The sequence below is a fragment of the Ornithorhynchus anatinus genome, chromosome 1 (genome assembly GCF_004115215.2).
Source record: "Ornithorhynchus anatinus isolate Pmale09 chromosome 1, mOrnAna1.pri.v4, whole genome shotgun sequence".
Classification (NCBI taxonomy): domain Eukaryota; kingdom Metazoa; phylum Chordata; class Mammalia; order Monotremata; family Ornithorhynchidae; genus Ornithorhynchus; species Ornithorhynchus anatinus.
In genome coordinates this window covers 186,121,148-186,133,975 of record NC_041728.1, presented here as the reverse complement: position 1 = coordinate 186,133,975, position 12,828 = coordinate 186,121,148, and the positions used below count along the sequence as shown (strand labels likewise).

At 50.7% G+C, this 12,828-nt stretch overlaps 1 protein-coding gene across 1 annotated transcript in view; it reads left to right on the top strand.

Moving 5' to 3' along the window:
* Positions 1–12,828, top strand: part of LOC103168083 (solute carrier family 15 member 2-like) — a 102,142-nt gene that overhangs the window by 57,158 nt on the left and 32,156 nt on the right. Inside the window, exons 7-12 of the mRNA XM_039910084.1 lie at positions 2,600–2,690; positions 5,099–5,176; positions 6,030–6,112; positions 6,988–7,074; positions 8,648–8,737; positions 10,162–10,206. Coding sequence (XP_039766018.1) covers positions 2,600–2,690; positions 5,099–5,176; positions 6,030–6,112; positions 6,988–7,074; positions 8,648–8,737; positions 10,162–10,206 — 474 coding nt within the window. The remainder of the gene's footprint in view (positions 1–2,599; positions 2,691–5,098; positions 5,177–6,029; positions 6,113–6,987; positions 7,075–8,647; positions 8,738–10,161; positions 10,207–12,828) is intronic.

Here is a 12,828-nt window from a genome sequence, read left to right as displayed (position 1 = left end):
ATCCATCTCTACATCAACAGAAACTCCTTACCAACAACTTTAAAACACTTAATCACCTTGCCCCCTCCTACCTCACCTCGCTACTCTCCTACTACAACCCAGCTCATATATTTGGTTCCTCCTTCACTCCGTACCTCAATCTCATCCATCTCCCCAGTGATCTGTCGTCCACGTCTTGCATCTGGCCTGTAACACTGTCCCTCTTCATATCTGACAATTAATTTCCTCCTCCCCGCCCCATCTGCCTTCAAAGCCTTATTTAAGTCACATCTCCTCCAAGAGGTCCTCCCTGTCTAAGCCCTCTTTTCCTTTTCTTCCACTCCTTTCTGTGTCACTCTGACTTGCTCAGTTTATTCATCCCTTTCTCAGCCCCACAGCACTTATAACCTTATCTGAAATATATTTATTTATATTAATTTCTTCCTCCCCCTTTAGACTGTAAGCTCACTGTCAGCAGGGAATGTGTCTGTTATATTGTTATATTACACTCTTCCAAGTGCTTAGTACAGTGCTCTACATACAATAAGTGCTCAGTAAGTACGATTGATTGATTGATTGATTACCAGCCACTATACTAAGCAATGGGATATTCATTCATTCATTCATTCAATAGTATTTATTGAGCGCTTACTATGTGCAGAGCACTGTACTAAGTGCTTGGAATGTACAAATCGGCAACAGATAGAGACAGTCTCTGCCCTTTGTCGGGCTTACAGTCTAATCGGGGGAGACAGGCAGACAAGAACAATGGCAATAAATAGAGTCAAGGGGAAGAACATCTCAAAAAACAATGGCAAATAAATAGAATCAGGGTGATGTACATCTCATTTAACAAAATAAACAAAATAAATAGGGTGATGAAGATATATACAGTTGAGCAGATGAGTACATTGCTGAGGGGGTGAGATAGGAGCGGGGAGGAGGAGAGGGAAAGGGGGGAGAAGAGGGTTTAGCTGCGGAGAGGTGAAAGGGGGAGGTAGAGGGAGCAGAGGGAAAAGGGGGGGAGCTCAGTCTGGGGATATGTACAAGTTAATCAGGTTGCACACTGTCCCTGTCCCACATGGGGCTCACAGTCTCAATCCCCATTTTACAGATGAGGTAACTGAGGCCCAGAGAAGTGAAGTGACAATAATAATAATAATAATTGTGGTATTTTTGAGCACTTAATATGTGCCAGGCACTGTATTAAACACTGGAGTGGTTTTGAGAAAATTGGGTTGGACACAGTCCATATCCCATGTGGGGCTGACAGTCTCACTTCCCATTCTAGAGATGAGGTAACTGAAGCTCAGAGAAATTAAGTGACTTGCCCAAGGTCACAAAGCAGACAAGTGGAGGAGCCGGGATTAGAACTCAGGTCCTTCTGACTCCCAGGCCGGTGCTTTATCCACTATGCCATGCTGCTTCTTGTTCCTCAAGAACCTCTCATGTTTGCCCAATCACCTGTCTGTCAAACAGAAACTCCTCACCATCGGCTTTAAAGCTTTCAACCACCTTGTCCTCGTCCTACCTCATCTCTCAACTCAGCCCACACACTTCACTCCTCTGATGGCAACTTACTCTCTGTACCTCGATCTTGTCTACCTCGCCACCAACCACTTGCCCACATCCTCCCTCTGGCTTGGAACTCCCACCCTCTTCATAACGACCAGACCACCGTTCTCCCCATCTTCAAAGCCCTCCTAAAACCACATTACCTCCCTTACAAAACTTTCATCTCCCCATCTTACTTTTCCTTCCTATTGTGTTAGTGTATTGAACTCTCTACTGAACTCAACTCACTCATTCCTCTATCCCTTTGTCTCTCTCGTACCATTAACCCACAGCCCTTGATCACCTGCACTGTCCATCTCCTTCGATCTTGTGCTCCTTCGATATTGTGCTCGAGCCACAGAACACTGCTGGAGGAAATCTAAATAGCAGGCTGCCTTTGTCCACTTCAAGTTTATCCTCGCTTGCTTTAACTCTGCCCTCTCCTCTGCCCAACAAAACTATTTCTCTTCCCCTATTGACACCTATGCCCATCACCCTTTCCAGTTGTTCCAGACATTTAACTCCCTCCTCAGGCCCCCTGTGTCCCTGCCTGCCCTACCCCTTGCCCCCAGTGACCTGGCCAACTATTTTATTAAGAAAATTAGCACCATCAGGCATGAGCTCCCTAAAATTGCACAGTTGCTTAGTATGGTGGTGTGCACAGAGTATACACTCAGTACTTGAGAAGAAGTGTGGCCAGTGGATAGACCACAGCCCTGGAAGTCAGAAGGACCTAGGTTCTAATCCTGGCTCCTCCATTTGTTTTCTGGGTGACCTTGGGTCAGTCACTTCACTTGTCTGTGCTGCAGTTCCCTCATCTGTAAAATGGGGATTAAGACTGTGAGCCTCACATGGAACCGGGACTGCATATATCTGATAACCTTATATCTACTCCAGTGCTTAGAACAGTGTTTGGCACAAAGTAAGAGCTTAATAAATAGCATCATCATCATCATTATTATTATTATTATTGTCAGCAACATCATCTTGGAATATGGAGGACAGTGGTCAATATTTGTCTGATTTCCTGGTGATGCTACCGATAACTTGCCTTATTTTGTTTCAGAGAAAAGAGAGGAGAAGAGTGTTTTCAGCGGCGTACCTCGTGGTGAATTTTGCAGCCCTGTTGTCGATGTATGTGACCCCCACACTGAGAGGTGAGGACGGTCCGGACCCCAGCCAGGGTGGGGGCTGCGCAGGGCGGGGGTGAGCAGCCAGGCCGAGGTTGACTCGGGGGCCAGTCGGCAAGCTCTGTTGACCATAGATACACGCAGATTGTGTTTTCAAAAGTCTTGCTCCAAGAAAAGTGTGGGCATGGCACCAGCTCAAGGAATTCCAACATTGGCGGGAATCCGCTCTCCTCTTGTGTCATCCACTTAGCACATATTTCTCCCAGTGGTATTCTCTTCATTTCTCTACAATAAAAATCCTCTCCTCCAAGCGGCCAACCTTGGCTAAAACCTCACTTCAATCATTCATTCATTCATTCATTCAATAGAATTTATTGAGCGCTTACTATGTGCAGAGCACTGTACTAAGCGCTTGGAATGTATAATTCGGCAACAGATAGAGACAAGCCCTGCCCATTGACGGGCTTACAGTCCAATTGGGGGAGACAGACGGACAAAAACAATACAACTTAATCGCAATAAATAGAATCAAGGGGATGAACACCTCATTAACAAAATAAATAGGGTACACCTCATTAACAAAATAAATAGGGTACAAAATAAATAGGGTGCCCACAGGGGGCTTTCACTCTGCTTGAGGGGACAGGATTAGATGACACGCATTTACCCAGAGGAGCATGAAAGAGAAAACAGTCTGGTCTGGGTAGCTAAGGGAGGGAGGGAGGGAAGAAAGAAGGAAGGGAGGGAGCTGAGGAGATGGAGGCGGGAGCCCTCAGCTCTAGTCCAGCAATCCAACATGGCAGTTGGCACCAACATGGTGGCCGAAACCAACATAATAATACTATGTGCCAGAGTGAATAATAATAATGATGGCATTTGTTAAGTGCTTACTATGTGCCAAGCACTGTTTTAAAAGCTGGGGGCAGGGGTACAAGGAGTTCCTCTTCTCCCACTCTGTTCTGTGTCACCCTTGCACATGGATTTGTACCCTTTGTTCACCCGTCTCCCTCAACCCCCCAGCAATTATATCCATAGCCATAATTTATTTATTCATATTAATGTCCATCTCCCCATCTAGACTGTAAACTCATTATGGGCAGGGAGCATAACTGCTAGTTCTGTTGATCTGTACTCTTCCAAGCACTTAGTACAGTGCTCTGCACATAGTAAACACTCGACAAATATCATTGATTTATCGATTGATTATATTCTCCCAAGCACTCAGTACAGTGCTCTGCACAGCGTGGCTCAGTGGAAAGAGCCCGGGCTTGGGAGTCAGAGGTCATGGATTCAAATCCCGACTCTGCCACTTGTCAGCTGTGTGACCGAGGGCAAGTCATTTAACTTCTCTGTGCCTCAGTTCCTTCATCTGTAAAATGAGAATGAAGACTGTGAGCCTCATGTGGGACAAACTGATTCCCCTGTAGATACCCCAGCGCTTAGAACAGTGCTCTGCACATAGTAAGCGCTTAACAAATACCAACATTATTATTATTATTATTACAGTAAGCACTCAGTGGATGCAAGTGATTTTTTAAAATGGCATTTTTAAAGCACTTACTGTGTGCCAGACACTGTACTAAGCACTGGGGTCAATGCAAGCTGATCAGGTTGGATACAGTCCTTGTCACATATGGGGCTCATAGTGTTAATCCCCAGTTTACTAATGAGCGAACTGAGGCACAGAGATGAAAGTGATTTGCCCAATGTCACTTGGGAGCCTGGATTAGAACTCAGGTCCTGACTTCCAGGCCTGTGCTTTATCCACTAGATCACTGAACTAAACACTGGGGTGGATACAAGCAAATCAGGTTGGTATTTGTTGGTATTTGTTAAGCGCTTACTATGTGCAGAGCACGGAAGAGTCTCTGTCCCACGTGGGGCTCACAGTCTCAATCCCCATTTTCCAGATGTGGTAACTGAGGCATAGAGAAGTGAAGTGATTTGTCTAAGGTCACGCAGCAGGTAAGTGGGGGAGCTGGAATCAGAACCCAGGTCCTTCTGACTCCCAGGCCTGGGTTCTGTCCACTTGTCACCCTTATCCTGACCAATTACAGAGCATCTAAGCTGAGTCCTTCTGAGGGTCAGAGCCATGGGAAGGAAAATGGGAGGGAAATTGATAAACAGGTGGGGCCCTTCCAGGGCTCATGGCTGAAGGGCTAACAGGGAGTAGAAGTAGAGGAAAGTCAACAAGCTTGGGACCACAGACAAATATTCCGAGTGCATAATTGAAGGGGTTCAGTCCCAGTCCCTGCTGCCCCACCCCTTCAACCAACCCATTCTCATTCAGTCAATCAACTGTATTATTGACAGAGTTTGAGTTTGAGGCTCTGACCACAAAGACCCATGAGGAGGAGTGGCCGGGGAGCGGTGCTGGCAGGGGGTCCAGGGAGGGGAGCCCCCAGTGACCCCCGTCTTCTCTCCTTCCTCCGCAGAGGACATTACCTGTTTCGGAAGTGACTGCTACATGCTCGCCTTCGGGCTCCCAGGACTTTTCGTGCTCGTGGCATTGTGTAGGTGGGGCCTGGGCCAGGCGGGGGCTGGCCAGGGAGGGGGTTTGGGCCTGAGGTGCTGGGATGGAGTCCTGGGCAGGAAAAGGGTGCTGGACGTGGACAGGGTCCCAGGCTGGGTGGGCCTCTGGGCCCAGAAAAGGGGCTGGGGCCTCTCCTGTAGAGATGACCTGCTTCCCCCATCCCTGGACCCCTCAAATTTCTGCCAAGCGTTGGTCTAGTTGTCTCCGGGCAGGTGTGGGACTGGGGGAGCTGCAGGCCAGAACTCCATATCCAGGGAGTGGGGACAGAACCTGGGCCGGGGGGAGATGCCTACCGAGGGAGGTCTTGATTGGGACCAGGTGCCATCTGAGGCAGAGCAGGTTGGGTGAGGAATGAGGAAGAACACACTGTGACTAGGGCTGGGAAACCCTTGACTGGGGCATGGTTCCCAGAAGGCTGTGGATAGGAGTGGTACTACTTAACAAATGCCATGATCAGGATTATTGTAATTATTTATTATTTCCTGGTGTCTCTGTGGGAGTAATTGGAGACAGGAGATAGCGAGCTAATCCCATGGTCCCCGACTCAGTCAGGAGACTGGGGCATGCCCGCTAGCCCCGAAACCCCATTGTTGGAGCCCAGAGGAGCAAGATGTGTCCACCTGCCTTGTCTTCCTGGCTGGCTGGAGGCAGAGAGAGCTCACGGCACCTTGAGCCTCCCAGGTCCACTCACAGAGCCGATTGCCCCCGTGTGTGTTGACAGGGTACAAGGGGTTCCTCTCCTCCCACTCTGTTCTGTGTCACCCTTGCACCTGGATTTGTACCCTTTGTTCACCCGTCTCCCTCAACCCCATGTGTGTGTGTGTGTGTTTCAGTTGTGTTTTCTTTTGGAATCGAACTTTACAACAAACGGCCCCTGCAGAAAAACTTCCTGTTAGAAGTCTGCAAGTGCATCGAGGTGAGAGACACTACAGTTCATTGCCCACTTCCTTCTGGTTTTCCTCTTACTTTAAGCGGGGGAAACTGCCCAGGGAACTGTGGACAGGAATCTTGCTGAGTGTGGGCTCTTTGGCCTCGGGGGACCCCATGAGAGGTTTGGGGCTCCACCCTGGCCCCAGTAGTTCCCTGCAGGCTGGGTCATTCACCTCCCCAGGCCTCTGCTTGCCCATCTGCAGAATCAATCAATCAATGGTATTTATTAAGTGCTTACTGTGTGCAGAGCACTGTACTAAGCACTTGGGAGCATACAGTACAAAAACATTAGTAATCATGTTCCCTGCAATGGGCTCCCAGCAGCTTCCTCCAGCCTTCCGGGCCATGGGGATGGGAGAGGTGGGCCATGCTGAGCCCGCTGCTCTTCCGAGTGACACAGCAGGCCCAGGCTGGTAGGTGGATAGGGGTCTAGACTTGAGCCCGGACTCTGTTCCAGGCCGAGAGGCGAATCTTGGAGGAGAAATTGGATACTCCCAGGGCTTGGGGCCACAGGGGGGCCAAGTCGTGGTCTTGTGGGGAAGACCCAGGGACGAGGAGGGGCGGGGGGCATGGTGGGAAGAGGTAACAGTGTCACCCTCTCTTTCCCCGGGGAGAAAGACCCTGGTCTGGAGAGTGGTAGGGGGAGAGGGGGCTGTGTGGAGAGGAGGGGGTGGGGCGGAGCTACGTGGACTGACAGACCAAAGGGTGGGGGAGCCATGTGAACTGAATGGGGGAACAGGGGAATGAGGCTGTGCAGACAGGACTGGGTGGGAATTGGGTATTGGGAGAAATGGAGGGAGGTGGTGTTGGGGGCCGGGTCCCTCTGCTTCCCTGCCCTGACGGCTCTGCCCTCTCCCCCAGTTTGCTCTCAGCAACCGACTGAGGAATCGTTCCAGCCAGATTCCCAAGAGAAACCACTGGCTGGACTGGGCAGCTGAGAAGTATCCAGTAAGTCCGTGGCAAGAAGCCTGGGGGCACAGGAAGTGGGACATGAGGCCCCTTTCCTCTCTCCCTTCCTGTCTCCCTCTTTCCCTCCTTCCCTGGATCCCAGGAAGGAGGTAGGCTGGAGGGTGGGACCCAAGCCCCAGCACCCCTCTTCCCCCAAGTTCTGGTGGCCCAGTCACTTGGCCAGGCCCAGTTGATAAGAGGTTTCTCATCGAGAAGCAGCAAGGTCTAGTGGATAGAGCTCGGGCCTGGGAGTAAGAAGGACCTGGGGTCACTTGTCTACTGTGTGACCTTGGACAAGTCACTTCACTGCTCTGTGCCTCCTTTCCCTTATCCATAAAATGGGAATAAAGACTGTGAGCCTCATATGTGATATGGACAGTGTCCATACTGGCTGGCTTTTATCTACCCCAAAGCTTAGTTCAGTGTCTGGCACATAGTAAGTACTTAACAAATACCATTAAAAAAAAAAGAAAAGAAAGAGGGTGCTTAGGGCCTGAGTACACTGTTCCTGGTGTCATATTCTCTGTGGCCAGCCTGAGGGGCCTGGGAACCTGGCCAGGATCCAGGACTGTTCTCAGGGAGAGAGGGAGGCGCAGGGGCCTCTCAGCTCCAGAGAAGTAGTGGGATGCCCAGCCCGGGCCTCACATAAACCCAGGTTGTGTGTCCATACCACAGACCTCCTGTGTTTGCCATGGCCCAATTGTCCCAGGCCAGATAGGCAGATGGACTCCCCTAAGATAATAATAATAATAATGTTGGTATTTGTTAAGCGCTTACTATGTGCCGAGCACTGTTTGTTCTAAGCGCTGGGGTAGACACAGGGGAATCAGGTTGTCCCACGTGGGGCTCACAGTCTTAATCCCCATTTTACAGATGAGGGAACTGAGGCACCGAGAAGTTAAGTGACTTGCCCAAAGTCACACAGCTGGCAAGTGGCAGAGCCGGGGTTTGAACCCATGACCTCTGACTCCAAAGCCCGTGCTCTTTCCAGTGAGCCACGCTGCTTCTCAAGCTACCACAGCCCACCACACCCAATTGCTAAGCTCACCACAGCCCAATTGCCCCAAGCCAGATAGACAGATTCCTCTGGGCCCTCCACAGTCAGACTGTACCAGGCCAGACAGACATATCAACTCCCCTGGGTTTATCACAGTCTGATTGTCCATGACCAGACAGACAAACAGATCCCTCTGGGACCCCCATGGTCCTATTGTCCCAGGCCATATAGACATTCTTTCCTGGGCTCACCAATGCCCGAATGTCCCAGGCCAGACAAACAGACGGACAGACAGAGGGCCCTGTTGGGTTCAGAGGTCTGGGAAAGAGCTTAGTACAGTGTTCTGCACACAGTAAACACTCACTTAATATGACTGAATGAAGTGAATGAAAGAACACTCCAATATGCCCCTGATTCACTGGCCCGGTGTCTCGCACTCTCTCCTTCAGAGACAGTTCCCCTTCCAGCCCTGGTGTCCCACCCCCAGACCCCCGGGTCCCCAAGGATTCCTGGGCCTTCAGCCCTGATCAGAGGGGCTGGCGGTCAGGCGACCCCTTCTCCCTCCTGCCTCTGCAGAAGCAGCTGATTGTGGAAGTGAAGGCGCTCACCCGCATGCTGTTTCTCCTCACACCGCTGCCCATGTTCTGGGCTCTCTTTAATCAGCAGGTAAGAAGGCCCTTGCCAGGTCCAGTTCTCCCTCATCTTCTCCCTTCATGCCCCCTTGCTGGCAGAGGGCTCTCTCCGAGCTGAATGCTGACCAATCAATCAATCCTTCGATTAATGTGTTCAGCTGAGACGAGGCTCTCACTGCTCAGTGGCTCTGAGGACTTTTGGGACTATAGCGTCCCCTGCAATCAAAGAATTCTGCCCTAGGCTCACTTGGCTTCTTCCAAGAGTCCCTGCCGGTGGGGGGCTGCCCTCCTTCTCCCCGACTCCCCCCACGCTCTTTCCCTCCCTTCCTCCCTCCCTCTCTCCTCAGATATTGTAGAGCCCTGAATCCCAAGTCTCAGCTCTGGACTGCACACTTCCTACCACCGGGATGGAGGGTGGGCCAAAGGCCAAGCAGAGCTTTAAAATCCTCCTCCCCCTACTCCACCTCCTCTTCCTGTTCCCACTCATTCTCCTCCTCCTTCTTCCCCAACTCTTTTCTTATCCTCTTCTCCCTTACGCCCCTCCTCCTCGCCGACTCATTCTCCTCTTCCTCTTCCTCCCCTCCTCCACCCTCCTTCTCCTCCTCCCCCCCACCTTCCTCGTCCTCTTTCTTCTTCTCACCCTTCTCTTCCTTATCCTCCTCTCCCTCTCTTCTCCCCTTCTTCTTTATCCTCCTTCTCCTCTTCCTCCTCCTCCTCCTCCTCCTCCTCCCCCTCACCTCTCTTTCCTCTCACTCTTCTTCCCCTCCTCTTCTTCTGCCTCCTCCTCCTCTTTCTCCTTCTCCCCTCTTCCCCTCTCTTCCCCCCTACCCCTGTCCCAGGACCCACTGTCCTACTGACTCAAGCATTAGTTGCCATGGCTGAACTCCCTCTCCCACTCTCCTGCCTCTGCCAGTGCTGTTTCTCCCATGAAACTCCTGTGAATCTGGGGCAAGAAAAAGGGGAAGACCTAAGGAAGGGAGAGGAGCAGAGAAGGAATAAAGATTAAGTAAAACAAGGAGAATGACATTTGGGGACAATCAGTCAGTGTATTTGTGTAGAACACTATACCTAGAGCTTGGGAACGTACAACACAACTGGAGAACACCATCCCTGTCCTGGAGTCAGGGAGACGGACATTAAAAGAAATTACAGATAGGAGAAATGTTTTGGGGTGGAGCTAGTATCAAAGTGCTTAGTAGGGGACAGCCCAAAGTGCATTGGTGATGCAGAAAGGAGAGAGAATAGGGTGGGGAGATGAGGAGTGCATCTGGGAAGGCTTTCTGAAGGAGAAATTACTTGACTGGGGCTGTGAAGGGAGGCTGGAGGTGGTCTGTTGGGTAATAAGGGGAGAAGGTACACATGGGATGAAAGCCACACTGTTGGCCTCACCTTGGGTCTCCCAGAGACTGGGTGCCTCCTGCCCCGCCCTCGGTGTTCATCCTGGATCTTCCACCCTAGGGCTCCCGCTGGACTCTGCAGGCCACCAGGATGGATGGCAACATGGTGAGTGGATGGGAGGGAGGGAGGAGGCAGGGAGACTTTGCCCTTATTCTTCATCCAGCCCAGGTAACCCTGGCAGTTTGGCTTCTGGGTGGCCATGTCAGTAATGGGTGGAGGCGGCAGTCATTTCAGCAGTCACGAGCTGCTAGTGAGCTAAGTATGCTCCTTGGGAGGCAGACAACCCCTAGAGGCTCCTAGGGACTCAGCAGGGCAGCCCAGACATCCTGTGAGCGGCTGCCTCTCTGGGCACCAAGGGAGAAGGGCTGCCATCTTGGGTCCAGCTCCTTGAGATATGGGTAGATGTGAACACATGCCCTCACAAAGCCAGTGAGATTGGTTTGCCCATCACTGATCCATGGGGAGATGGCCCAGTTCTCATTCATTCATTCATTCATTCATTCATTCATTCAATCAATATTATTTATTGAACTCTTACTGTGTGCAAAGCAGTGTACTAAGCATTTGGGAAAATACAGTATAACAGTAAACAGTCACATTCCCTGCTCACAACGAACTTACAGTCTAGAGGGGGAAGCAGACATTAATAGAAATAAATAATAATAATGTTGGTATTTGTTAAGCGCTTACTATGTGCTGAGCACTGTTCTAAGTGCTGGGGTAGATACAGGGTAATCAGGTTGTGCCATGTGAGGCTCACAGTCTTAATCCCCATTTTACAGATGAGATAACTGAGGCATCGAGAAGTTAAGTGACTTGCCCAAAATCACACAGCTGACAGGTGGCAGAGCCGGTGTTAGAACCCATGACCTCTGACTCCTAAGCCCATGTTCTTTCTACTGAACTATGCTGCTAAAAGACAGATATGCACATAAGTGCTTTGTGACTGAGAGGGGAGGATGAACAAAGGGAGCAAGTCAGGGAATCTCAAAAGAGAGTGGGAGAAGAGGAAAGGAGGGCTTAGTCAGGGAAGGCCTCTTGGAGGAGGTGTTCCTTCAATAAGGTTTCGAAGGGTGGGGAAAGTCACTGACTGATGGATATGAGGAGGGAGGGCGTTCCAAGCCAGAGGCAGAACGTGGGTGAGAGGTTGGTGGTGAGATAGATGAGATTGAGGTAGAGCAAGAAGGTTAGCATTAGAGGAGCGAAATGTGCAGGCTGGGTTTTAGTAAGAGAGTAGTGAGGTGAGGAAGGAGCGGGCCAGGTGATTGAGCAATGGTGAGGAGTTTCTGTTTGATGCAGAGTTTGGGGCAACCACTGGAGGTTCGTGAGGAGTGGAGAAACGTGGCCTCAAAGATTTTATAGAAAAAGAAGCTGGGCAGTAGAGAGCAGTATGGACTGGAGCGGAGAGAGACAGGAAGCAGGGATATCAGCAAGGAGGCTGATACAGTAATCAAACTGGGATAAAATAAGTGCTTGGATTAACATAGTAGCAGTTTGGATGGAGAGGATAGGGTGGATTTTAGTGATGCTGTGAAGGTGTAACCGACAGGATTTAGTGATGGGTTGAATATGTGGATTGAATGAGAGAGATGAGTCAAGGATAATGCCAATTCCTAATCCTCCTTGACCTCTCAGTTGCCTGTGACACTGTCAACCATTCCTTTCTCCTCAACATGTTATCCAAACTTGGCTTCACAGACTCCGTCCTCTCCTGGTTCTCCTCCTATCACTCTGGTCGTTCATTCTCGGGCTCTGTCGTGGGCTCCTCCTCCCATCCCCTAACTTTAGGGGTTCCTCAAGGGTCAGATCTTGGTCCCCTTCTGTTCTCCATCTATACTCACTCCCTTGGTAAACTCACTCGCTCCCACGGCTTCAACTATCATCTCTACGCAGATGACACCCAAATCTACATCTCCTCCCCTGTTCTCTCTCCCTCCCTCCAGGCTAGTGTCTCCTCCTGCCTTCAGGACGTCTCCACCTGGATGTCTGCCCACCACCTAAAACTCAACATGTCCAAGACTGAGCTTCTTATCTTCCCTCCCAAACCCTGTCCTCTCCCTGACTTTCCCGTCACTGTGGACGGCACTACCATCCTTCCCGTCTCACAAGCCGGCAACTTTGGTGTCATCCTTGACTCTGCTCTCTCATTCACCCCACATATCCAATCTGTCACCAAAACCTGCCAGTCTCATCTTCACAACATCGCCAAGATCCGCCTTTTCCTTTCCATCCAAACTGCTTCCATGCTGGTACAATCTCTCATAATATCCTGACTGGATTACTGCATCAGTCTCCTTTCTGATCTCCCATCCACCTGTGTCTCCCCGCTTCTGTCTACATTTCACTCTGCTGCCCGGATTATTTTTCTACAGAAACGCTCTGGGCATGTCACTCCCCTCCTCAAAAACCTCCAGTGGTTGCTTATCAACCTTCGCATGAAGCAAAAACTCCTCATTATTGGCTTCAGAGCTCTTCATCACCTTGCCCCCTCCTACCTCACCTCCCTTCTCTCCTTCTACAGACCACCCCATAGACTCCGCTCCTCTACCGCTAACCTCCTCACTCTCGTGCCTCGTTCTCGCCTATCCCACTGTTGACCCCGGCCCACGTCCTACCTCCGGACTGGAATGCCCTCCCTCCTCTCACATCTGCCAAACTAGGTCTCTTCCCCTCTTCAAAGCCCTACTAAGAGCTCACCTCCTCCAGGAAGCCTTCCCAGACTGAGCC